The sequence below is a fragment of the Carcharhinus amblyrhynchos genome, unplaced genomic scaffold, assembly GCF_965287045.1.
Source record: "Carcharhinus amblyrhynchos unplaced genomic scaffold, sCarAmb.v2.hapA scaffold_38, whole genome shotgun sequence".
Classification (NCBI taxonomy): domain Eukaryota; kingdom Metazoa; phylum Chordata; class Chondrichthyes; order Carcharhiniformes; family Carcharhinidae; genus Carcharhinus; species Carcharhinus amblyrhynchos.
In genome coordinates, this window is record NW_027649779.1 from 10,515,559 (window position 1) to 10,542,930 (window position 27,372).

At 44.7% G+C, this 27,372-nt stretch overlaps 1 protein-coding gene and 1 long non-coding RNA gene across 2 annotated transcripts in view; one reads left to right on the forward strand and one right to left on the reverse strand.

Annotated features, from left to right (window-relative positions):
• LOC145362483 (uncharacterized) overlaps window positions 1–27,372 on the reverse strand; it is a 204,576-nt gene that overhangs the window by 137,616 nt on the left and 39,588 nt on the right. The window contains 1 exon segment of the mRNA XM_080218496.1: window positions 11,335–12,074. Coding sequence (XP_080074622.1) covers window positions 11,335–12,074 — 740 coding nt within the window.
• Window positions 3,337–27,372, forward strand: part of LOC145362544 (uncharacterized) — a 538,269-nt gene continuing 514,233 nt past the window's right edge. Inside the window, exons 1-2 of the long non-coding RNA XR_013889995.1 lie at window positions 3,337–3,420; window positions 3,925–4,246. This is a non-coding gene — a long non-coding RNA (uncharacterized LOC145362544). The remainder of the gene's footprint in view (window positions 3,421–3,924; window positions 4,247–27,372) is intronic.

Consider the following 27,372-nt stretch of genomic DNA (forward strand, 5'->3'; position numbering starts at 1 on the left):
TCTGAACCATCAGTTTAGGCAGCAAATTCCAGACACCCACCATCCCTTGAATGAGAACCTTCTTCCTAATGCCCCCTCTAATCCTTCCACCAATCATTTTATATCTGTGCAGCCCCCACTCACCCCCCTCCTACCTCCCCCATCCCCACCCACCCACAATAAGTGACGTCTCTCTGATCAGGGGAAACAAGCCTTTTCTATCCATCCTGTCTTGGCTCCCTCATAATTTTGGACACCTCAGTTCGGTCTCCCTCAGACTCCTCTGCTCTGAGGAAAACAAACCTTGCCAATCCAGTCTTTCCTCATCACCACAATTCCCCAGCCCTGGAAACACTTTTGTTAATCCAAGTAGTTATCCAATGCGACTAAACTGTCCATTTAACATTGTCTCATCACCAACTGTGAACAACCACCAGATACTGGCACCACTGTGGCACACTGGTTCGCACTGCTGCCTCAAAGGGACTTGGTTCAGTTCTGGCCTCGTGTGACTGTGTGGAGTTTGCACGTTCTCCCCATGTCTGTGTGGGTTTCCTCTGGGTGCTCCGGTTTCCTCCCACTGTTTAAAGATGTGTGGGAGAGGTTGATTGGTCATGCTTTAGTGACAGGGGGAGTTGCAGGGTAAATGTGTGGGATACGGGGACAGGGCATGGATGGGATTGTGGGTAGTGCAGACTTGATGGACCGAATGGCCTCCCCCTGTACTGTAGGGATTTTACACACAAATGAGAAACAGAGACTTTGCAAATGGTGGGGTACTTATTCAGAAATCAATGGGATATTTGTTGACATGTTCAGGTAAATCTCAATGATGTTCATTGTCCAGGTCTACATTCAAACAATGGTGCAGTCCAAGGTTAAAAGTCATTTATCCTGAAATTGGACATTGCCACTGACTCGCAATATAACCGAGAGATGCAAACTCACACCACACCCTGATGTGGCGAAGGGGACCCCTCTCAGTTATTACAATCTGGGCCTTGTATCAGTAATCTCTGCCCTAAACATCTCTCAGTTATTACAATCTGGAGCCTTGTATCAGTAATCTCTGTCCTAAGCCTCTCTCAGTTATTACAATCAGGGTCTTATATCAGTAATCTCTGCCCTAAACCCCTCTCAGTTATTACAACCCAGGCCTTGTATCAGTAATCTCTGCCCTAAACCTCTCTCAGTTATTACAATCCGGGCCTTGTATCAGTAATCTCTGCCCTAAAACTCTCTCAGTTATTACAATCTGGGCCTTGTATCAGTAATCTAGTATCAGTATTCTTTGCTGTAAACCTCTCTCAGTTATTACAATCTGGGCCTTGTATCAGTAATCTAGTATCAGTATTCTTTGCTGTAAACCTCTCTCAGTTATTACAACCTGGGCCTTGTATCAGTAAACTCTGCCCTAGACTTCCCTCAGTTATTACAATCTGGACCTTGTATCAGTAATCTCTGCCCTAAACTTCTCTCAGTTATTACAATCTGGCCCTTGTATCAGTAATCTCTGCCCTAAACCTCTCTCAGTTATTACAATCTGGGCCTTGTATCAGTAATCTCTGCCCTAAACCTCTCTCACTTATTACAATCTGGGCCTTGTATCAGTAATCTCTGTCCTAAACCTCTCTCAGTTATTACAATCTGGGCCTTGTATCAGTAATTTCTGCCCTAAAACTCTCTCAGATATTACAATCTGGGCCTTGTATCAGCAATCTCTGCCCTAAACCTCTCTCAGTTATTGCAGTCTGAGCCTAGTATCAGTATTCTTTGTTGTAAACCTCTCTCAGTTATTACAATCTGGGCCTTGTATCAGTAATCTCTGCCCAAAAACTCTCTCAGTTCTTACAATCTGGGTCTCGTATCAGTAAACTCTGCCCTAAACCTCTCTCAGTTATTACAATCTTGACCTTAAGCAGAGGACACAAAGATTTAATATAATTGACAACAGAATTGAAGGGGGTGATAAGGAGATTTTTTTTTACACAGTATGATCTGGAATGCATAACCTGACAGGTGCTAGAAGCAGGTTTAATATTAACTGTAAAAGAAAATTGGATAAATATTGACAGAGTTATTGTGAATTGGATTAATGAAATAGTTCACTCATCTTTGTGGCATTTTGAATGTTTCCCCCGTAAGGTTTTAATATTTGATTTTTTCATTCACAATGTGTCTGAAACAGAAGATTAAACCATTGGGTTTGATGAGCTGTCAGATCTGTTTCCTATGTGTCTGTGCAACTTGCGAACTGCAGATGACCATGAGAAGGAGCTGATTATTTTCAGTTCCTCTAACAGATACACCTCAGATATCAGAAATCTCAGGAGATCCTCATGCCTTATTCTCGCCACAAATATAACAAATCTCAGTCAGGCTGAGTCAGTCACATGTGTCTTTGTTATGATGTTTCCACTTCTATTTTATTACTCACTTCCCAGTAACACTCACCATAACACAGACACTTTAAAATATCATTGCTCACTTACATCTTGTCCTCCTATTGCAATCGGATGTTTGTTGGGCCTCTTGTCTCCCTTAAGGTCAGATTACCTGCAGTTCAAATGACCTCAGAGACACTGAAACCGACCTTTGTGATTATTATTATACCAGATTCCAGTCAGCCCCAGGAGCTGCAGTTGTAAAATACAGTGAGAAGTCTCAAAACACCAGGTTTACGTTCAACCAGCTTATTTGATAGTAAAGCTTGTGGGATTACTATCAAATAAACTGGTTGAACTTAAACCTAGTGTTGTGAGACTTCTTACTGTGTTTACCCCAGTCCAACGGCAGCATCTCTATGTCATGACTACCATCGACGTTGTAAAATACAGCAGAGTTGGAAAAACAGACAGGTTATTGTTTGATACTGACAGTGGCAGAGTCACACACACTGGAATTTAAATACATGATATCAAGAGACCATGACTCACTCACACTATCAAATGAAACCTAAACTTTGGTTATGGTGCACTGGATACTGACTGTATTATCATTACATTGGATCTAATGCTGTGTTCACTAACATACTGCAATGTGACTCTTATTATGTGAACAAACACTGTTTATGTTACACTCAGAGTCAGTCAGTGTTTTGCTGGGTTTTCTCTGTGCTCCATCTCCACTCTGATTGGACTGGAGCCTGTGTGTGTGAGTCATTGTTACACTGAGACTCTGTTATTATTGGACAAGTAGCAAGTCACTGTCACAATGCCCGGATGATTGACGGCGGCGCTGACCAATGGGAAGAGGGGGTAGTGCTGGAGGACAGACCTGGAGTGTTCGGTCCTCCAACCAATAGGAGCGAAAGAGGGGCGGGGATAGCTTTGACTGGAGCATGCGCAGTGTGAGTAATGGCGATGGAAAACGGTTTTTGTTTTGGGCTGGGAAATCTGTTAGAGGTGATTGGCGGTACGGAGAGAGCAATGGATCGCCGAGGTGGGTGAAAACGCTGCGTAAGCATGTGGTGTAAGTAGCAAACCGCGGAAGAGAGCTTCCCGGTCCCAGTTTGTTCCGAGCAGAGCCGCAGCTCCTCAGGTTCGTCACGGGTTAACGTTCGCCATCTTTATTGGGGGCAATATGCAGCGGTGCGCACGCGCGGCTGCCATGTTTGTAGAGGGCAAGATGTCATTGAGTGGGAGGAGCTTGTTCCCCATTGTTCAGAATGGAGACAACTTGTCCATCAAACTGCATCAACCCTCTGAGTCCCAATGTCTCATTGATGAGGCAGAGCGGTGACAGAGAAGGAAAAATAAAGGGAAATAAAAACAGAAAATGCTGGAAAATCTCAGCAGGTCTGACAGCATCTGTGGACAGAGAATAAAACACTGTCTCCACTCACATTGTCTGTACCTTTAAGACTTGATTACCTGTGAAAATTTGCATTCCAATCATTATTTTGCGAATTGAGTTTGTGTCTTTCTATGCCTTGTTTGTGAATAGAACTCCCACTCACCTGACGAAGGAGCAGCGCACAGAAAGCTAGTGGATTTTGCTACCAAATAAACCTATTGGACTTTAATCTGGTGCAGTGAGACTTCTTACTGTGTTTACCCCAGTCCAACACCGCCATCTCCACTTCAGAGAAAATAGAACCAACGTTTCGAGACTGGATGACCCATAAAGCTTGTACATGTGTAAACAGAGCATGTAAACTTCGACACCTCCATGTACCTTTGTACACCTCTATCAATCTACTTTGCTCTAAGGAGAACAACCCCAATTTATCCAAAAAAAAGGACACTGCAAGAAGGTAAAAGTGAAGGTAAGAGTTTTATAAATTTTCTTAAATAATTTAATTGGTGCTGGAAATGTCAGTCAGTGGGGTTAAGTGCTGCACTTGTGAAATGTGGGAGATCTGTGACGCTTCTTTACAGACGGCATGGATAGGTTGGAGCAGCAGTTGGATGCACTGAGGAGCATGAAGGTAGCAGAAACTGTCATAGATAGGAGCATTAGAAACTTCGTCACACCCAAGGTGCAGGCAGATAGATGGGTGATTGCTACAAAGGGCAGGCAGTCAGTGCAGGAATCCCCTATTTCCTCAAGTGAAGATACTAAATTGGGAGAAGGCTAATTACAGGAATCTTAGGCAGGAACTGCAGAATGTAGATTGGGAGCTGATGCTTGAGGGCAAATCAACATTTGGCATCTTATAGAGACACATAAGATAATGAAGGGGATAGATAGGGTAGAGGTAGAGAGATTCTTCCCCCTTAGAGTCTCTGGAATTCTCTGCCCGTTGAAGTTGTGGAGGCTACCTCGCTAAATATATTTAAGTTATGGGTACATAGGTTCCTGATAAACAGGGGAATTAAGGGTTATGGGGAGAAAGCGAGAAAGTGGAACTGATCCACTTCAGATCAGCCATGATCTTATTGAATGGCGGGGCAGGCTCGAAGGCTAGATGGCCTACTCCTGCTCCGATTTCTTATGTTCTGGAATGTGGGAGGCTTTTAAGCACAAGTTGATTGAAATTCAAGATTGGCATATTCCTGTAAGGATGAAACATAGAAGATAGGAGAAAGAGGAGGCCATTTGGCCCTTTGAGCCTGCCCTGCCATTCATTACAATTATCGCTGATCATCCATCTCAGTAGCCTCCTCCTGCTTTCTCCCTATAACCTTTGATCCCATTGGCCCCAAGAGCTATATCCAGCCACCTCTTGAATACATTCAATGTTTTGGCATCAACTGCTTCCTGTGGTAATGAATTCCACAGGCTCACCACTTTCTGGGTGAAGAAATGTCTCCTCATCTCTGTCCTAAATAGTCTATCCTGAATCCTCAGACTGTGACCCCCTGGTTCTGGACACCCCCACCATTGGGAATATCCTCCCTGCATCTATCCCTGTCTAGTCCTGTTAAAATTTTATAAGTCTCTATGAGATCCCTCCTCATTTGTCTGAACTGCAGCAAAAACAATCCTAACCTAGTCAATCTCTCCTCGTGTCAGTCCCACCATTCCCGGAATCAGCCTGGTAAAACTTCGCAGCACTCCCTCGAGAGCAAGAACATCCTTCCTCAGAAAAGGAGACCAAAATGGCACACAACACTCTAGCTGTGGCCTCATCAAGGCTCTGTATAATTGCAACAACACATCCCTGCCCCTGTACGTTAGCTTTTACAATGAAGGCCAACATGCCATTTGCCGTCTTTACTGCCTGCTGCACCTGCACGCTCACCTTCAGTGACTGGTGCACAAGGATAACCAGGTCCCTCTGCACACTCCCCTCTCCCAATTTACAGACATTCAGGTAGTAATCTGCCTTCTTGCTTTTGCTTCCAAAGTGAATAAGCTCACACTTATCCAAATTATCCTGCATCTGCCATTGATTAGCCCACTCACCCAACCTTTCCAGATCATTCTGAAGGATCTCTGCATCATAATTCACCCTCCCACCCAACTTGGTATCTATCATCTGGAAAATCCATGGTGAGCCCCTGGACAATGTGGATCATTACCCACACTTTGGGAGTCTCCTATCGGCACAGGCAGACATCGGCGATGAAATTCAGCAGCGACTCCAATGCACCAGTGCAGGCTTCGGACACATGAGGAACAGAGTGTTTGAAGCCTGAGACCTCAAATCCAGCACCGAGCTCATGGTGTACAGAGCAGCTGTAGTCTCTGTCCCTCTGTATGCAGCAGAAACATGGACAGTGAACAGCAGATACCTCAAATCCCTAGAGAGATGTCACCGTCGTTGCCTCCACAAAATCCTGCAAATCCACTGGCAGGATAGGCATACCAATGTGAGTGTTCTGTCCCGGACCAATACCCCCAGTAGTGAGGCACTGATCACACTAGACCAGCTGCGATGGGCTGGCCAAATTGTCCTCAAGCCCCACACAAGACTCCCGAAACAAGTGCTGTACTCCAAGCTCCGCAATGACAAGCTGTTGGAGAAAATTCCTAAAGTTTGAGAAATTTTAAACCATTAGGCATTTCAGACACTACCAGCATTGAGTTAAATGATCCAGAAGCTAACAAGGGAACAGTCTACATATGCAAATGCAGTAAGAGATTTAAACAAGTAATTCTGATTTACTTGTAATTCAGAGATTTAAACAAGTAATTCTGGTTTACTTGTAATTCAGAGATTTAAACAAGTAATTCTGATTTAAACATGAATTTTCCAATTTTAACATGGATATTAGCTGTATTTTAAAAGCAAATGTAACCTTAAGCCAAAGGCAGGCTGCTGCAAGGCATGATGGTACAGGGATACTTACAGACAGGCTACATTCTTCAGAACAATGAAACCACAGAATTTGCCAGCATTGGTCAGGAAAGTTTCTAATAGAAAGGTTTTCAAAGCAGCTTCATGAATAGGATTCATTCACACTGTCCAGATAAGACAATGCCTTCTCAGACATGAAAATTTGCATTTGTCTGGTTGGCCAGTGGCAGAGTAAGAGCGAATGGGAACAGTAACTTTGATCTTTGGAGTTGAGGAGGAACTTCTTCACTCAAAGGGTGGTGAATCTCTGGAATTCTCTGCCCGTTGAAGTGGTGGAGGCTGCCTCGCTAAATATTTTTAAGAAGCGGGTTGATGGGTTTTTGATAAGAGAGGGGATTAAGGGTTATGGGGAGAGGGCGGGAAAGTGGAACTGAGCCACGACAGATCAGCCATGATCTTATTGAATGGCGGGGCAGGCTCGAAGGGCCAGATGGCCTACTCCTGCTCCTATTTCTTATGTTCTTATGTTCTTATGTTCTTTATAGCTAAGCGTCTGGGATTGCTAAGCAATAGGGGAAGTGGAGTCAGCAATAGGGGGAGGAAGCGTCTGGATTCCATGGACAAGTTACAGAATTGGCTAAAGTATATGACATATGGCTCTGATCTTCAGGTCGTCGTTGGTCACCGGTATAGTGCCAGAAGATTGGAGGTTAGCGAATGTTGTCCCATTGTTTAAGAAGGGGAACAGAGACTTCCCCGGGAATTATATACCGGTGAGTCTTACTTCTGTTGTGGGCAAGGTTTTAGAAAAAATTATTAGGGATAGGATTTATAGTTATTTGGAGAGTAATGAAATGATTAGAGATAGTCAGCATGGTTTTGTGGAGGGTAGGTCATGCCTTACTAACCTTATTGAGTTTTTTGAGAAAGTGACCAAAGAGGTGGATGGGGGTAAGGCAGTTGACGTGGTATATATGGACTTTAGTAAGGCGTTTGATAAGGTTCACCATGGAAGCCTTCTGCAGAAATTGCAGATGTATGGGATTGAGGGTGATTTAGGAAATTGGATTAGGAATTGGCTGGCGGATAGGAGACAGAGGGCGGTGGTTGATGGTAAGTATTCGTCATGGAGTTCAGTTACGAATGGTGTGCCTCAGGGATCTGTTTTGGGGCCACTGCTGTTTGTAATTTTTATAAAAGATCTGGATGAGGGTATAGTTGGGTGGATTAGTAAATTTGCTGATGACACCAAAGTTGGAGGTGTGGTAGATAGTGAGGAAGGGTGTCTTAGTCTACAGGGAGACTTGGACATGTTGCAGAGCTGGGCTGAGAGGTGGAGGATGGAGTTTAATGCGGAAAAGTGTGAGGTAATTCACTTTGGCAGGAATAACGGATGTGTAGAGTATAGGGCTAACGGTAGGACTCTGAATAGTGTGGATGAACAGAGGGATCTAGGTGTATGTGTACATAGATCCCTGAAAGTTGGGAATCAAGTAGATAGGGTTGTTAGGAAGGCATACGGTGTCTTGGCGTTTATTGGTAGGGGGATTGAATTTAGGAGCCGCAGCATCATGTTGCAACTGTACACAACTCTGGTGCGGCCGTACTTGGAGTACTGTGTGCAGTTCTGGTCCCCACATTATAGGAAGGATGTGGAGGCTTTGGAGAGGGTGCAGAGGAGGTTTACCAGGATGTTGCCTGGTATGGAGGGGAGGTCCTATGAGGAGAGACTGAGGGATTTGAGGTTGTTTTTGTTAGAAAGAAGGCAGCTACGAGGGGACCTTATTGAAACATATAAGATGATTAGAGGTTTAGATAGGGTGGACAGTGATAGCCTTTTTCCTCGGATGGAGAAAGCTAGCATGAGGGGGCATAGCTTTAAATTAAGGGGGGGTAGTTATAGGATGGATGTCAGGGGTAGGTTCTTTACCCAGAGGGTGGTGAGGGATTGGAATGCCCTGCCTGCTGCAGTTGTAAATGCACCTAGGGGGCATTTAAGAGATCTGTGGATAGGTTTATGGATGGAAAGGGATTGGTTTAGGTTAGAGAGTCATTGTTTTTTAACTGGTCGGCGCAACATCGTGGGCCGAAGGGCCTGTTCTGCGCTGTAATGTTCTATGTAATTAATGATTTTTTTGGTATGGAAAATTATTGATTCACACCTAATGAAAGGCAAGAGAATTTGACAAGAAGAATGTATAATTAATTGATCTATCCTAAGCATTTTACGTCAGAGTTGTTGCAGAGATCAGGATGCTTCTCTTCGAGAGAGGTTTTACACTGTCCAATAATGTTTCCCTTCGATCGTTGGTCAAATAAAAGATAAATCTTTAAACTGGGACACTGGCTTTCGTGAGTCTTTGTATTGTCCGAAGGTTTTGGCAATACTTGGTTTCCAGTGTGTTGGGGGCAATGAACTCAGAAGAATCATTCAACATTCAAGGATTCAATCAACAGTTTATTGAGTTACCATTACCACCTGTTAGATTTTTGTTCTTTATCTGGGGTTGAAGTGACAACGAGAGAATTCTCAGTTATTCCAAATTCCTCCAGGCTACATTTAAAATTTTCAGATTTAACTGGTTTGAATAAATCCACAATTATAAACTAAAATAGACACGAGTTTCCGAGTGATTTAAAAACAAATCAACTGAGTGCTGAAAGGATTAACTTTTGTACAGAGCCTAAAGGGGTGGGGAGTGAGCAGAAAAAAAACTTGGCTCGCAATTATGGCACTTTACATAATTTTAAAAAAACTTTTCCAACAAAACAAACTTGATTTTAAACTTCATTATTCATTTTTTGTTACATTCCTCAACCTAATTATTGTAATTTGATCAGTTATTGTTAGGGATGGATAACTTTTGTGCTTTATAAACTGATTCACTCATTTTGTTAATCAGAAGCCAGACTTCTTCATTCTTATCCTTATTTTCCTCTCCCACCACTCCCTCTGTTTTGCGGGAGGGTCGTGGGGATTCCAAATCTCATTTTATCATAAAAGTGAAATACTGCGGATGCTGGAATTTGAAACAAAAACACAAAATGCTGGAAAATCTCAGCAGGTCAGAAAGAATAGAGCCAATGTCTCGAATCTGAACCATCGAAATGGCTCTATTCTCGAACCATTTTATTGATTGGTTTTGTGTTCTGGGTTTCCAAATGGCAGGTAAGAGCCCTGTCCAGTCCCCACTCGAGCTCTGATTTTTCACTGGCCATTATGGGGGAAGATAATAACCGTCACAATCTACTCTCAGAGGGTCCGCTTTTCAGTCCAGTGCTACTTGGAGTATACCGTCACTTCACTGACTATCGGGACACAAATCAGTCACAGTTTTTAGCACAAATTTAGGATAAATTAATTTAAACAATGCCTGAGAATGCTTCTTAATTTCTTATCCAACTACCTACCACTGTTGATTGGTCAGACTCCCCTTTTTACAGTTCGGGTATCTCAGCCACTGAACGCCAGCCGGTCCTGGGATAAATTTAATTCCAACTCATTCCCAGTAAATATTCCCACCAGGTCCTCAGTTGGGGCCCTGCTCAACAGCTTTAATGATCAGTAATTGCAGAAACTGAGCTGTCACAGGAACGTGGTCAGGACAGTCCAGTCCCATAATGCCTCACATTCAATCTGCACTCCTTCCATTATAACAGAATATATGTCTGTATGTAGCTGCCTCGGCCATGGTCAACCCCAACACTGCCTTCCTGAACTGCTACAATGCCTGTAAATACACCCACAGTGCTGTTAGGGAGTGATTTCCAGCTACACGTTCCAGACTTTCACTAACTGTAGGTGGATACCAGATTGATATATTCCATTCAACCACACCCAAGCTGAGTTATCCCAGTTTCATTATTGTCCAGAATAATATATTCACAATATCTTTAAAACAGGAATTAAACATTCCCATTTGATTTCAGGTACTAACATATTCTGTTAGTTTGTTCTTTATTGTCGATGTCAGGCTGGGGTTGTTCCCCTTGGAGCAAAGGAGGTTGAGGGGAGATTTGAACGAGGTGGACAAGATTCTGACAGGTTTAAATAAGGTGGACAAAGTAAAGTTGTTCCCATTCGCTGATGGGACAGGGACGAGGGGGACTCTGATTTAAAGTTTTGAGTCAGAGATGCAGGGGGAGGGATGTGAGGAAGAATATTTTGCTGCAGTGAGTTGTATTGACTTGGAACCCGCTCCCTATGAGGGTGGAGGAAGTGGAAACAATCAATTACAAAGGAAATTGGATGGAGATTTGGGGATTGGCGGGGGATGGTTTCGGACAGAAATGCTGATTACATATCTCTGACCTCCCTAACACCCCGTCACTCTGTGATCCTTATGAAATTTAAAACCAGGTATTCACAACAAGACTCAAAGAGCATCAACCCACTGGAGGCAAAAAAAGAACAAAGAACAACACAGCACGGGAAACAGGCCCTTTGGCCCAACGAGCCCACGCCACCATTTCAACATTGTGAGTCCCCCCTTCCACCCATCCAAAGTCATGAGTCCTGCCAGTCCAGCAGAAAGAAACCCTCTGACTCTCTCCATTCACCAACCATGAGAATGAACAAAATGCAGTCCTGGATGTAACTGAGAGCTGAAACAGTAACAGCAGAATCCAATACTGAATATCACTCATGAACTTGTTGGTGTCTCAGCAGCTGGGATGAAACTCTGAATCCCTTCCCACACTGAGAGCAGGTGAATGGCCTCTCCCCCGTGTGAATTCGCTGGTGTCTCTGTAGGTGGGATGACTGAGTGAATCTCTCCCCACAATGAGAACAAGTGAACAGTCTCTCCCCAGTGTGAACTCGCTGGTGTCTCTGCAAGTCGGATAACTGGTTGAATCCCTTCCCACACTGAGAGCAGGTGAACGGCCTCTCCCCAGTGTGAACTCGCTGGTGTCTCTGCAGGTTGGATGACCGAGTGAATCCCTCCCCACACTGAGAGCAGGTGAACGGGCTCTCACCAGTGTGAATTCGCTGGTGTGTCTGCAGGTGGGATGACTGAGTGAATACCTTCCCACACTGAGAGCAGGTGAACGGCCTCTCCCCAGTGTGAACTCGCTGGTGTCTCTGCAGGTTGGATGACCGAGTGAATCCCTCCCCACACTGAGAGCAGATGAACGGGCTCTCACCAGTGTGAATTCGCTGGTGTGTCTGCAGGTGGGATGACTGAGTGAATCCCTTCCCACACTGAGAGCAGGTGAACGGCCTCTCCCCAGTGTGAACTCGCTGGTGTCTCTGCAGGTTGGATGACCGAGTGAATCCCTCCCCACACTGAGAGCAGGTGAATGGGCTCTCCCCAGTGTGAATTCGCTGGTGTGTCTGCAGGCTGGATGACCAACTGAATCCCTCCCCACAGTGAGAGCAGGTGAATGGCCTTTCTCCAGTGTGAACTCGCTGGTATGACTGCAGGTGGGGGAACCGAATGAATCCCTTCCCACACTGAGAGCAGGTGAACGGCCTCTCCCCACTGTGGATGCGCCGATGAGTCTCCAACAGAGAGGGGACACTGTATCTCTTTCCACAGTCCGCACATTTCCATGGTTTATCCATGGTGCAGGTTTTCCTGCCTCTCACTTGGGGACAATCAGGTGAAGACTCACCCGCACACAGAACAGTCTCTCCCCGCTGTGAATGGTGTGATATTTATTCAGGCTGTGTAACTGGTTAAAGCTCTTCACTCAGTGCTCTGGAACACTCTTACTTGAATGTGGAAGTGTGTTGATGCTTTTCCAGTCACACTGATGTTTAAAATCTTTTCAAATCTCCTTCCAGATTCAATGGTTGATGATATTCAGGTTCCAAGGAATATGACTCTGCCAGATCAGGACCTGACATTTGAGATTTCAGCCTGTGATTCCTCTTTCAATATCCTGTAAAACAAGTTGACACAAGTTATCAGTGTCAGTACAGGATCGAAATTCAGAACAGACAATTCTACTTTCTATGGAAATGTTTTCCTCTCGTTCCTCAAAAGCTGTGAATCTCCATCCCACACATTCTCCCTCCATTCTCACTCTGCTGTATCTAATATTCACCCTCCCAATTCCCCTGAAGGTGCTGATTGAGGCTGATTGACAGATCCATGCTCACTGCTTCCTGTCCTGGACACACAGAGAGCTGAAAATCTCCATGCAGGCTGCCAGACAGATCTATGCACATATGACTGGACTAAAAATGTGTGGAACGTAAGACTGAATTCACTTCCTTTTTCTTCAGTTGGTGCAAGTCCCCAATTTCCCCGAGAATGAGAAAAGAAATGGAAAGGGAGAAACATTGATTTCCTCCCAGATGTTGCACAGAGGAGGAAGTTTCTTTCTGAAGCTCATTGGCCAACTTCCGCATTACAACTCCCTCTCTCAAAGACATTAATATCCTTTGCTCCCTCAGCTTGACACATTTATTTGTCTGGCTAAAAGGATGGTCTCTTTCCTAATGTTCACAATTAAAGGGCTGGTTTCCCTCGGGGATGGCTGACATTTAAGAGAATAATAAATTATCAGAGGACAGAGGTATGCCAAGTGTTGTTATATTGTGGATCTGATATATTATTTATGGTTCTGTAACAAAGTACATTTATTATTTCTCATCTTGTAATGAGGCTCTGTAGCTCTGTTATATATTTCCACTCATCGAGTCATTACAGCACAGAAAGAATCCATTCAGTAACTCAAGTCCATGTCGACTTCTGTCAAACAATCCAGTCCGTCTCATTCCCCTTCTATATTCCCACATCCCCTGCAAGTTTATTTCCTTCATGTGCCCATCTAATTTACACAGACATTGACCCAATCCAGGAATCGAACCAGGTCTCTGATGCAGTGAAACAACAGGACTAACTACTATGTTGCAAGGATAATTAGGGATGGACAATAAATGCTGGCCCAGCCAGTAACTCCCACATCCCCATGGACAAATAATAAACTCCTGGAGACTCCAGTCCAATCCGGGAGAGTTGGTAACTGGTCCAGGCTCACAGCGCATGCGCCCTGTTGTGCATTGTTCCTATAAAGATGGCGGCCGGTAACCCGGGCCTGGAGCCGCTCAGCTCCGGCTCTATTCGGTGCCCGATTGAAACGGTACCGGGAACATATTACCTGGATTGAGGTATCCACAAGGTGTTTATGAAGCCTCCCAGCCCACTCCGCTGCTTCTCTCCCTCCCCGGTCACCCAGCGGCTCCATTACTGAACCTCACTCCATTGTTTCTCTCCGGCTCCAGTCACAGCCCGGAATGCGCATGCTCCGGTCGGAGTGCCGACACTGCGCATGTCCCAGTCAGAGCCAGGTAGCGCGCTTGCGCAACGATTGTAGTAATGTGGATAGGGCACATTCTCGCCCGCAGAGCATGTTGGGTAATCGCCTCGCCATTCAAACCCATGTTGTTCAACAGAAAATACGATATGCCAACTTTAAGGGCGTTCAAATGGTCAGTGGATAGGCATATGGATAACATGGGAATAGTTTAGGTAGAGGGTCATTAGATTGGTTCCACTGGTCGGCGCAACATCGAGGGCCTGTAATGTTCTATGTTCTATGATTATGATTGGTACCACTGGGCCAAGGTTCAAATGTGTTACACAAATTTATTTGGCAACCAAGCAGCATAGGCCTTCCAGCACACTTCTGTCCCAGGTGTGATGGAGTATAATGTTAGCAAGTGTGAGGTTATCCACTTTGGCAGAAATGATAGTAGGAGGGATTATTATTTAAAGGGCGAAAAGCTGCAGCATGCTACGGTGCAGAGGGACCTGGGGGTCCTTGTGCATGCGTCGCAAAAACCCAGTCCACAGGTGCAGCAGGTGATCAAGAAGGCAAATGGTATACTGGCCTTTATAGCAAGGGGGATAGAATGTAAACATAAGAACATAAGAAATAGGAGCAGGAGTAGGCCATCTGGCCCTTCGAGCCTGCCCCGCCATTCAATAAGATCATGGCTGATCTGTCGTAGCTCAGTTCCACTTTCCGGCCCTCTCCCCATAACCCTTAATCCCCTCTCTTATCAAAAACCCATCAACCCGCTTCTTGAAAATATTTAGCGAGGCAGCCTCCACCACTTCAACGGGTAGAGAATTCCAGAGATTCACCACCCTTTGAGTGAAGAAGTTCCTCCTCAACTCCGTTCAAAAATGCCCCCCCTTTATCTTGAGGCTGTGCCCCCTAGTCCTACTGTCCTTTTTGAGCGGGAAGAGTCTCTCCACCTCTATCCTATCCATCCCATTCATCATCTTATACGTCTCAATGAGATCTCCCCTCATTCTTCTAAACTCCAACGAGTACAAGCCTAGTTTATTCAGCCTCTCCTGGAGGTCTTGCTGTAACTGTACAGGGTACTGGTGAGGTCGCAGCTGGAGTACTGTGTGCAGTTTTGGTTGCCGCACTTGCGGAAGGATATATTGGCCTTGGAGGGAGTGCAGAGGAGGTTCACTAGGCTGATACCGGAGTTGAGGGGGTTGGACTATGAGGAGAGACTGAATAGACTGGGTCTGTACTTGTTGGAGTTTGGAAGGATGAGGGGGAATCTTATAGAGACATATAAGATAATGAAAGGGATGGATAGGGTAGAGGTAGAGAGTTTCTTCCTGCTTAGAAAGGATAGCAGGACTCGAGGGCACAGCCTCAAGTTAAGGGGGGGCGCAGTTTAGATCGGAGTTGAGGAGGAACTTCTTCACTCAAAGGGTGGTGAATCTCTGGAATTCTCTGCCCATTGAAGTGGTGGAGGCTACCTCGCTGAATATATTTAAGACACGGGTAGATAGGTTTCTGATAGACAAGGGAATTAAGGGTTATGGGGAGAAAGCGGGAAAGTGGAACTGATCCACTTCAGATTAGCCATGATCTTATTGAATGGCGGGGCAGGCTCGAAGGGCTAGATGGCCTACTCCTGCTCCTAGTTCTTATGTTCTTATGTGTGACTGACAATGTAACAATCACCTGCATTTAGATGTGAACTCATTGGGGTGAACAAGTGATTTGTGCCATCATAGACAGAACAGTTAAACTATCCCTCGCCAATGAGAGCGGTAGTTAAAATGCTTTGAGCTTTTAAAGTTAGAGTGATAATCACTGAGGAAATCCCTTTGCAAACGTTAAGTGTTTGAGTGGCCTTCCTCTGGTGAAATTGTGCTGTTCTATCAGTAAATGGGATGACTGAGTGAATCAGTTTACACATTCAGCTGGGAAATAATTTTTTGATGGTGGGATTTAATCCAAAGGTTTATAGCTCAGATGGGAATCTCAAAAATTGGGCAAAATTGCTGGCCTCACACCCCACGAATTATGATTATTATTATTATTTTAAAATAGTTCCTTTTGAAGGGCTCTCCCTCTCCCTGTCTCCTTCCTCAGAGCATCAAACTTAAGAGAAAAGCATATAGCTACACAAAGGTGAGTGGCAGGTCAGATGATTGGCTGGAATATAAAGAACAGCAGAGAATGGCTAAAAGGTTAATTGAAAGAAAAACATTTGAGTATAAGAGGAAGTTAGCTGCTAATGTGAAAATGAACAACAAGCGTTTCTATAGGTATTATTAGAGGAGGAATGAAGTGAGGATTGGATCTCTAGAGAATGGGGAATAATAGTAGATAATAAATGGCCGTTGAAATAAACAAATCTTTGCTTCTGTCTTCACTATAGAAAATACAAAACCAGCCAGTGCTAGCTGTAAATCAGGAGGTGGAAGGGAGAGAAAAACTAGGAGAAATTACACTGATGTGGGAAGCTGTACTGAGCAAACTGATGGAGCTGCGGCTGCCAAGTCTCTGGGTCAGGATGGATTTCACCCTAGCAACTTAAGAAGGTGGTTAATGAGACAGTGACAGTAAATTTATTGGTGTTAATTTTCAAAGTTTCCTAGATTCTGGACAGGCTCCATCAGACTGGAAAGTAGCAATTATAAGCCTGCTAATTCAAGAACAGATGGTGGCATAAGACAGGAAATTTAGGCCAGTTAGATAGTCATCTTTTGTGGGGAAGATGCTAGAACCAATCATTAAAGAGGTTATAGCTGGCCACTTTGATAAACTGAAGGTAATCAAGAAGGGTTAGCGTAGAACATAGAGCAGTACAGGCCCTTCAGCCCTCGATGTTGCACCGACCAGTGGAACCAATCTAATGACCCTCTAACCTAAACTATTCCAATATTATCCATATCCCTATCCACTGACCATTTGAACGCCCTTAAAGTTAGCGAGTCCACAACTGCCGCAGGCAGGGCATTCCACACCCTTACTACCCTCTGAGTAAAGAACCTACCCCTGACATCTGTCCTATAATTACCACCCCTTAATTTAAAGCTATGTCCCCTCGTGTTAGCCATCACCATCCGAGGAAAAGGGCTCTCACTGTCCACCCTATCTAACCCTCTGATCATCTTGTATGCCTCAATTAGATCACCTCTTAACCTTCTTCTTTCTAACGAAAATAACCTCAAGTCCCTCAGCCTTTCCCCATAAGACCTTCCCACCATACCAGGCAACATCCTGGTAAACCTCCTCTGCACCCTTTCCAATGCCTCCACATCTTTCTTATAATGTGGCGACCAGAACTGTACGCAATACTCCAAGTGTGGCCACACCAGAGTTTTGTACAGTTGTAACATGACCTCACGGCTCCGAAATTCAATCTGTCTGCCAATAAAAGCTAACACACCGTATTAGTGAGAGGCAACATGGTTTTGTGAAGGGGAGGTCGTATCTCATGAACTTGAGCAAGTTTTTTGAGGAAGTGACGAAGGTGATTGATGAGGGTAGGGCAGTGGATGTTGTCTACATGGACTTCAGTAAGGCCTTTGACAAGGTCCCTCATGACAGACTGGTGCAGAAGGTGAAGTCAATTGGGATCAGAGGTGAGCTGGCAAGGTGGATACAAAACTGGCTCGGTCAAAGAAGACAGAGGGTAACAGTGGAAAGGTGTGTTTCTGAATGGAGGGCTGTGACAAGTGGCATTCTTCGGGGATCAGTGCTGGGACCTTTGCTGTTTGTAATATATATAAATGATTTGGAGGAAAATGTAACTGGATTGATTAGTAAGTTTGCCAAAGGTTGGCAGATTTGCAGATAGCGATGAGGACCATCAGAGGATGTAGATCAGTTGGAGACTTGGGCAGAGAGATGGCAGATGGAGTTTAATCCAGACAAATGTGAGGTAATGCATTTTGGAAGGTCTAATACAAATAGGAAATATACAGTAAATGGCAGAACCCTTCAGAGTATTGATAGGCAGAGGGATCTGGGTGTACAGGTACACAGGTCACTGAAAGTGGCAATGCAGGTGGAGAAGGTAGTCAAGAAGGCATACGGCGTGCTTGCCGTCATCGGCCGGGATATTGAGTTTAAAAATTGGCAAGTCATGTGGCAGCTTTATAGAGTCTTAGTTAGGCTGCACTTGGAATATAGTGTTCAATTCTGGTCGCCACACTACCAGAAGGGTGTTGAGGTTTTGGAGAGGGTACAGAAAAGATTTACCAGGATGTTGCCCTGGTATGGAGGGCATTAGCTATGAGGAGAGGTTGGAGAAACTTGCTTTGTTCTCGCTGGAACACAGAGGTTGAGGGGAGACCTGATAGAAGTCTACAAGATTATGAGAGGCACGGACAGAGTGGATAGTCAGAAGCTTTTTCCCAGGGTGGAAGAGTCAATTACTAGGGGCATAGGTTTAAAGTGTGAGGGGCAAGGTTTAAAGGAGATGTACAAACAAGTTTTGTTTTACACAGAGGATGGTGGGTGCAATACAGCACAGAAACAGGCCCTTCATCACTTCTGATCCAGGTGAACCAGCTGGTCCCAATTGCCTGCATTTGGCCCATATCCTTGTAATCCTTTCAACTGGGACCAGCTGGGAGAGCAACGTGGGCCAGAAATGGTGAAGGGTCTGTTTCTGTGCTGTATTGCTCTATGACTGTTCGCTAAAAGGGTACCTTCAAGCCAGTTCACCTAACACTTTTTGCAGGGTAAATATGAGAAGCCAGTCTCTTTCTCAAAAGGCAGTGGAAGCAGAGCCTTTGAGCATTTTTCAAGCAGAGCTAATTAAATCCTCAGTGAGAGGGTGAGAGATTAGAATGGGAAGCGGGAATGTGGAGTCGAGGTTACAACCAGATTGTAATCCTTTCCATCCATGTTTGGGCGGCACAGTGGGTTAGCACTGCTGCTTCACAGCTCCTGGGTCCGATTCCCGGCTCGGGTCACTGTCTGTGTGGAGTTTGCACATTCTCCTCGTGTCTGCGTGGGTTTTCTCCGGGTGCTCCGGTTTCCTCCCAAAGATGTGCGGGTTAGGTTGATTGGCCATGCTAAGAAATTGCCCCTTAGTGTCCAGGGATGTGTAGGTTAGAGGGATTAGTGGGTATAATATGTAGGGATATGGGGGTAGGGCCTGGGTGGGATTGTGTTCGGGATAGACTCGATGGGCCGAAGGGCCTCTCTCTGCACTGTAGGGGTTCTATGATTTTTCAATATGATGAAATCTTTGCTGAATCAACACAATTTTGGAAAATTAAAACCAATGCACCAACTATCACATTAGCCTCTCCTCAGGGTGAAGTCCATGTCGACCAGAGAATTTGTCATCCCACTTCCCAAACAATTTGCTCAATACCACTTTCCTGGCATCCGGAATTCTCTGATTTCTTTCACTTGGTGATTACAGATATTTCTGGGCGGTTACTTGTTTCCTCTGTAGAGAAGATGGGTTCAAAATACCTGCTCAATTCATCCACCGTAGCCCCACTTTCCACTAACAGTTCCCCAGATGCATTTTCTGTAGGACCAATGCTCACTTTGTTCGCTCTTTTCTGATTAAAATATTTATAGAAACCCTTATTTCCTGCCTTTATATTACTGGCTCACTTTCTCTTTTACTCTAGTTTTTCCATCCTTATCAATCTTTTTATTTCTTGTTGATATTCTTTCCAATCTTCTCACCTGCCACTCAACTTTGCACAAATGTATGCTTTTTTCTTTAAGTTTAATACAGACTTTAACTTTTTTAGTCAGCCACAAATGATGCACCTTTTCTGTGAATATTTTTCTCATTGAGATGTGTCTACTCTATGTATCCCGAAATATTGTTTTAGATGTCTGTTACCGAACATTCCTTGCTCTACCCAATTAAGTACATTGGACCTGGGTTCACTGTCCATGTGGAGTCTGTATGTTCTCCCCGTGTCTGCGTGGGTTTCCTCCGTCTGCTCCAGTTTCCTCCCACTGTCCGAATGACGTGCTGGTTAGGGTGCATTGGCCGTGCTAAATTCTCCCTCAGTGTACCCAAACAGGCCCCGGAGTGTGGCGACTAAGGGATTTTTCCAGTAACTTAAATGTAAGCCTACTTGTGACAATAATAAAAACACTTTAGGCTTTAATAATCACCCTTATTTCCCTCAAACCGAGTGTAAAATTCTCTTATGGAATTGGAGGATCGGCAGGCAGAAAACTCGAACCAAACATCACGTCTGGCAAAGTCATTCAGTTCATTAGGAGCTGAATATCATCGGTGTTTGAACGTGAAAGGAGAAATATTTGTCTGTTCTGCCTGCGGGCAAAGATTTTAAACATCAGTGTGACTGGAAAAGCATCAAGACAAAAATACTCCTGAGTGAGAGTGTTCCAGTGCACTGAGTGTGGAGAGAGCTTTAGCCAGTTACACAGCCTGAAAAAACATCACAGCGTTCACAGCAGGGTGAAATTATTGTGCGTGTGTCTGTGCGCGAGGCTTCAACCAATCATCGAACCTGGAGAAACACAAGGGCACCAGCACCGTGGAGAAACCGTGGAAATGTGTGGAGTGCGGGAAGGGATTTGGTTTCCCGTCACAATTGGAAGTTCATCAGCGCAGTCACACTGGGGAGACACCATTCACCTGCCTGGTGTGTGGGAAGGGATTCACCCATTCATATAACCTTCTGACACACCAACAGGTTCACACTGGGGAGAGACCGTTCACCTGCCCTGTGTGTGGGAAGGGATTCACCCATTCATACAACCTACTGACACACCAGCAAGTTTACACTGGGGAGACACCATTCACCTGCCCGGTGTGTGGGAAGGGATTCACCCATTCATATAAACTTCTGACACACCAACAGGTTCACACTGGGGAGAGGCTGTTCACCTGCCCTGTGTGTGGGAAGGGATTCACCCATTCATATAACCTACTGTAAGCAACAAGTAAAGATGCTGTTAACACATATATCTGTACACCATAGCAAAATAGCCTAAAGTTAGGTAGACTGGATATAGTCAGGCACATTGCTAACCCACATTATGGGAACAACTGTGATTTTAGTCACAAACACAGGACATAAAATTCGCTGCTGCTAACAGAGCAATAGTCAGGGACAATAAAGAGACTGCCTGTGGTGTAGGAATAACACCAGATGTGTGGTGTGCAGTGAAGCATACACCACATCCTGAAGGAATGTACAAGGTCCAGGTTGTAAAAACAAATGGTATGAAAGATGTGTTGTTTCTACAACTGAGCATAAAAGGGGGAAAAAGGTCACTGAGATAGTCGGGACAGCAGTGATTAAGTTGGCAAAAGACTGATTACCGCCGATCTGAACTGGACATGTAACAGTGTTAGGTAAGACGGATGAGTTTACTAATGCACTCTTGTGATAACAGGAGACATGGTTAGATGGGGAGTAGAGGGGATGGAAACTTGGGGCACCTCGAGCCAATAGGGGAATGACAACACATAGATGGGACAGGGACCACCAATTAGGGGAGAACAACACATTGCAAAGCCATTACAATGCTTGTAAAAAAAAGCATAAAAATGTGCTGCAAATTGATGTAAGGTGTGCCTATTTTTTTGGACACCCGGTCTTGCAAGAACGTTAAATAAAATATCTTGCTCCTTCGGAACTTGACTCGATTAAAATTGTTTGACTGTGAGCTGCGTTTCTCACACTACTGACACACCAGTGAGTTCACACTGGGGAGAGGCCGTTCACCTGCTCTGTGTGTGTGGAGCTCTGAAAGGTCGATCTGGGGGTGGATCATACAGCAGGAACAGAACTTCATTCCTGACGCAGTCCCTCATGCTGAGAGGGACACACCGCACTTTGGTCTTTTTCGTCACTTTTCACTGTGTGGGAGCATCCTGAGGTGTGTAAGAAATGTGTCCCAGTTGCTCTTTTCCATGGTTCAGAGCTCCTAGACGTGGAACAGAAGCTCCTTCATAACTGTGTTTAGAGTCAGGAAGAATAACAGTGAATGCTGGTAATGTGCTGCTAAATTGGTGTAAAACTGGAACCTGTTCCTGACTGAGAGTGAAACGGCAGGTTTCGATTTCCAGACTATTTTAAACCTGTTTGTGTCAGTGCCGGATCATTGAAATAGAAATCAGCTCAAAGTAGAGTGGCTGAAATCTGCATTATAGTCAGAGCTGGAGGATTTCGGAGGAGCTGTTAACTGCTGGGATAATTAGACAACAGTTTGATTCCCAGGTAGGGAAGGAGTGCAGAGTGTGTCCAGGAATTCCATGATTTATTGATCATGCTTCCCACATACTATCCTCTTAAATAAACCTCACTCCTATCAGCCTTTAACCATTGTCTACAGAACAGAGGGAAGAGTGCAGCTGTGCCTGCTCCTTTAACTGGACGCTGAGCAGCATCAGAGCCCCGACTGCCCCTTTAAGAATGAATATTGTGTTCAGCTGAAGATTCCTGTAGTTTTCTGGGTGAGCTCCTCATTTTGATCATTCTCAGTGATCTTTGGGTGTGTGAACCTGTTCTCACTCACTTAATATCTCTCACTTAACATCGCTCTGCTGTCTCTCACACTCACTACACATCTCTCTCTCTGACATTCACACACCTCACTTACCTTCCACCCCTACACTCAATGAAACACACTTCTTTCTCTCACTCAATCTCTCTCTCAGATACTGTTTAAGTCACTTAACCTCTGTCTATCTTTCTCTCAGACACTCAGTTTAACTTTTCTATGTTTGTGTCTAAACTGACTTAAGTTTTTCTTTCTCTCATTACCTCTCTCTCAAAAAGCATCGAAAACACTGAATCTCTCTTCTCTGTCTGAGACAACGTCTAACTTACAGAGACTCAATCCTCCTTTCCCTGTTTCTCTCTCCCACTTCCTCTGACAGGCCCTGACCTGCTTTAAATCTCAAATTTTCTGCTAACTGTTTTTGAGGAAAAGTCATTGTTTGATATAATTATCCCTCATCTCTCCCGGTTATGACCCTCAGTCCATCTCCCAATTCAGTGACAATGTTAAAAACCCAAAAGAATCTCCTTTATATATAGTTTAATATGGGAATGGGGGTGACTGTAATGCTGAGACCAGCAGCAATCTGTGTGGTTGTTCTTGATGCTGTCGCAGTGAGTTCACCCTCACAGGCAGGAAGACTGTTCACGGCGATAACATCAAACTGACGCCCACTGTTTCATTCTCAGGTAACACAACTTCCTCTTTCTCTGCTGCCGGTTCCAAACCGCACATCTCACTTCCGAGCAGAAAATAAATCCAGGGACCACAATCTGGTCAGAACATCTGTCAATGAGGCCTATATCTGTCCACAGAGTTGCACTGCGGTGACATTTACAAATGAGCCTATTATTTCTGTTCAGACTTTCATTTCCAGATATAACTGGCTGTGTTTGTGGATCAGTCAGGGTTTGCTCTGATACCCACAGCGAGGAACTGATAGCCTGCTTCTTATATTTTACATTATTCTGTGTTGCTTGTTTCCCGTTTCTCAGCTTTTATCTTTGACGACCTCAGCTTTCTGCTTTTTAAAATCTCTCAATTTTTTTCTGTCTCTCTGTCCCTCCTTTCCTCTGTATCCCTCTGTCTCTGTGTGCTCCCCTTTAACCGAGATGTTCAAAACCATGAAGGGTTTCTGATTGAAGGAAAATCAGGGAGAAAAGCAGAAAAACTCGGCAGGTCTGTGTTCAGAGATAAACAGTTAACATTTCGAGTCCATATGATTCTTCAGGGCAGGAAAAACGTGGGTTTTTAGATCAGGGAATATGATGGGGAGATTCAGAACAAAGAACAACACAGCCTGGGAAACAGGCCCTTCAGCCCAATGATCCTGCGCCACCATTTTAACATTGTGAGTCCCTCCTCCACCCATGACCCATGTCTACCCTTATGGCATTCCACATTGGAAACCAGATTGAGGGAAGACTAATTTAGGGACAATTTGTTACACTGATCAGCCTAGTAGCACATCTTTGGAGTGTGGGAGGAAACCAGAGCACCCAGAGGAAGCCAACGCAAGCACGGGGAGAATGCGCAAACTCCCACAGACACTGGCCCAAATCCACATATCTGCACAGCAAACAGTGATAGTCACTGAGCTGTCATGTTGCCCAGCATCTGGTCCAGTTTAAGCACACACTAACGACATGAAGTACTAGGCTATTCTCGAAACAACCAAGAGCAGCCCTTGTACGACCCACCGCGTGTATGCCCCTTGTTGAGCAACAAGGCGGACTGAATCCCTTGTGGATTAAGAGAGAAAAACATCAGTATCGTCCACATCCTTATACACACATTCAAGGGAATCCCTGAGTGAAACAACTGAGTCAGAAAATATGTATAATAGAGATGTTTAAAATGACAAATGATTTATGATAGTGTCAATAAAGAGGAACTGTTTCCCAGGAGCAAGAGGAGCTGTCAATGGAGAAAATCTATTTCCCAGGAACAGGAGGCTCTGTTAGCAGAGGACACAGAGATTTAACACAATTGACAGCCTAACTGGAGGGCATGATAAGGAGATCTTTTTTACGCAATGATTCAAAGAGATCTGGAACGTACAAACTGACAGGTGCTCGAAGCAGGTTTAATAGTAACTTCCAAAGGAAATGGGATAAATACTTGCAGAGGGTAAATTAGCAGTGACGGTGAATGGGATTAATTGGACAGTTCACTCGTCTTCGTGACATTCTGAGTATTTCTATCCTGAAGTTTTCACATTTGCTCTTTTCAGTCACACTGTGTCTCAAACAGAAGATTAAAGCATTACTTTCTGTGAGCTGTCAGATTTATTTCCTGACTGCAGTCCAAAGAACTGCAAATAGCCTTGAGAATGTTATCGGACAACAAATTTTATGAAATTGGGCACACAATATGGAAGCAGACTAAAGTTACACTCAGAGCCTGTCCTCTAAAAATCACAAAGTAACAGACATCGATCAGTCGGCAAGAGCATGCTTTTAGAATGCAAATGAGGGCTGGCACACAAGGGAATCTGGACAGGATGGCGCCTACAGGAACTAAATCTCCACCCCATCAAAATCAGCACTTTTAAAACAGTCAAACAACCCATGGAGATGCCTAAAATTAGCATAGTTAAGGATACATTCCTGGCCCCTCAAAACCTCTTTTGAGATCAATGACACACCAATGGTTCAAACCCCAGAGATTCTAGACTATTAAATAACCAATCAGACAAAACAACTAACACCCACCTAAAACAATTTCCTCAACACTTGGAAACATCGAGATGGGATGGCTAAGGTCGAATACTGTAAATAAAGTATTAGCATTTGAATCGCAAAGTTCAGGTATAACCATAGCCTGCTGCGAGGGACGGACAGAGCGCTTTCGGGACAGTCCGATTGTATGTCCTGACTGCGCTTCTCCGTCAACATATAGAAAATAAAGCTGTGCCGTTATTCAGCTTCACCCTGAGTCCATAGTGGTTGTTTTGTTTCAGATTCTTTTCAATTCTTCTCTCAGAAACTCCTCAGATATCAGAAATCTCTGGAGTTCCCCGTGTCCATCATTGTTCTCCCTTTGAGGTTCACAGCTCTGAGCCAGGCAGAGTCAGTCACATTTAAGTGTCATGATGTTTCCACTCCTATTTTATCACACACCTCCCAGTGACACTCATCATAAGAACAAAGAACAACACAGCCCGGGAAACAGGTCCTTCGGCCCAACGAGCCCGCGCCACCATTTTAACATTACCAGTCTCCCCCTCCACCCATGACCCTTGTCTATGGCATTCCACATTGAGGGAAGACTAATTTACGGAGAATTTGTTACACCAATTAGCCTAATAGCACATCTTTGGGGTGTGGGAGGAAACCAGAGCACCCGGAGAAAACCCACGCAAGCACGGGGAGAATGTGCAAATTCCCACAGACACTGGCCCAAATCCATGTGTCTGCACAGCAAACAGTGATAGTCACTGAGCTGTCGTGTTGCCCAGCATCTGGTCTAGTTTAAGCATACACTAATGACATGAAGCACGAGGCTACTCTCGAAACAACCAAGAGCAGCCCTCGCACAACCCACTGTGTGTATGCCCCTTGTTGGACAACAAGGCGGACCGAATCACCTGTGGATTAAAAGAGAAAAACATCAGTACCATCCACATCCTTATACACACATTCAAGGGAATCCCCGAGTGAAACAAGTGAGCCAGAAAATATGTTGGAAGGTCCTTAGGAATCAACTGATTCCCAGGGATGTCCCAAGGCTCCTGAACTTTATTTAAAACAGTCTCCTGTATCCCTCCATCTCCATCCCGCTCATGTGCCTGTCTAAGTAACTTTTAAACACCAATCATAACACACAAATGTTATTGCTCCCTTACACCTTGTTCTCCTCTTACAATCACAAGTTGATTGGGCCTCTGGTTTGAAGTTTATTTGTTAGTGTCACAAGCAGGCTTACGTTAACACTGCAATGAGGTTACTGTGAAAATCCCTTAGTCGCCACCTATTCGAGTACACTGAGGGAGAATTTAGCATTATCGATGCACTGAACCAGCATGTCTTTTGGTGTAGGGGAGGAAACCAGAGATGAAACCCATGCAGACACAGGGAGAACGTGCAGACTCTGCAGACAGTGAGCCGTGCTGGGTCTCTGTCGCTATGAAATAGCACTGCAAACCACTGTGCCACCTGATTCCCTTAGGGTTAGATTAGCTGCAGTTAAAATGATCTCAGAGACATTAGAACTGATCTTTGTGATTATTATTATACCAAACACCAATCAGTCCCAGGATCTGGCAGATGGAGTATAATGTTGGCAAGTGTGAGGTTATCCACTTTGGCAGAAATAATAGTAGGAGGGATTACTACTTAAAGGGTGAAAAGCTGCAGCATGCTACGGTGCAGAGGGATCTTGGGGTCCTTGTGCACGAGTCACAAAAACCCAGCCTGCAGGTGCAGCAGGTGATCAAGAAGGCGAATGGGATGCTGGCCTTCATAGCGAGGGGGATTGAATATAAAAGCAGGGAGGTCTTGCTGCAACTGTACAGGGCACTGGTGAGGCCGCAGCTGGAGTACTGTGTGCAGTTTTGGTCGCCGCACTTGCGCAAGGATATATTGGCCTTGGAGGGAGTGCAGAGGAGGTTCACTAGGCTGATACCGGAGATGAGGGGGTTGGACTATGAAGAGAGGCTAAATAGACTGGGTCTGTACTCGTTGGAGTTTAGAAGGATGAGGGGGGATCTTATAGAGACGTATAAGATAATGAAGGGGATGGATATGGTAGAGGTAGAGAGATTCTTCCCGCTTAGAAAGGATAGCAGGATTAGAGGGCACAGCCTCAAGATAAGGGGAGGGCAGTTTAGATCAGAGTTGAGGAGGAACTTCTTCACTCAAAGGGTGGTGAATCTCTGGAATTCTCTGCCTGTTGAAGTGGTGGAGGCTACCTCGCTAAATATATTTAAGTCACGGGTAGATAGGTTTCTGATAGACAAGGGAATTAAG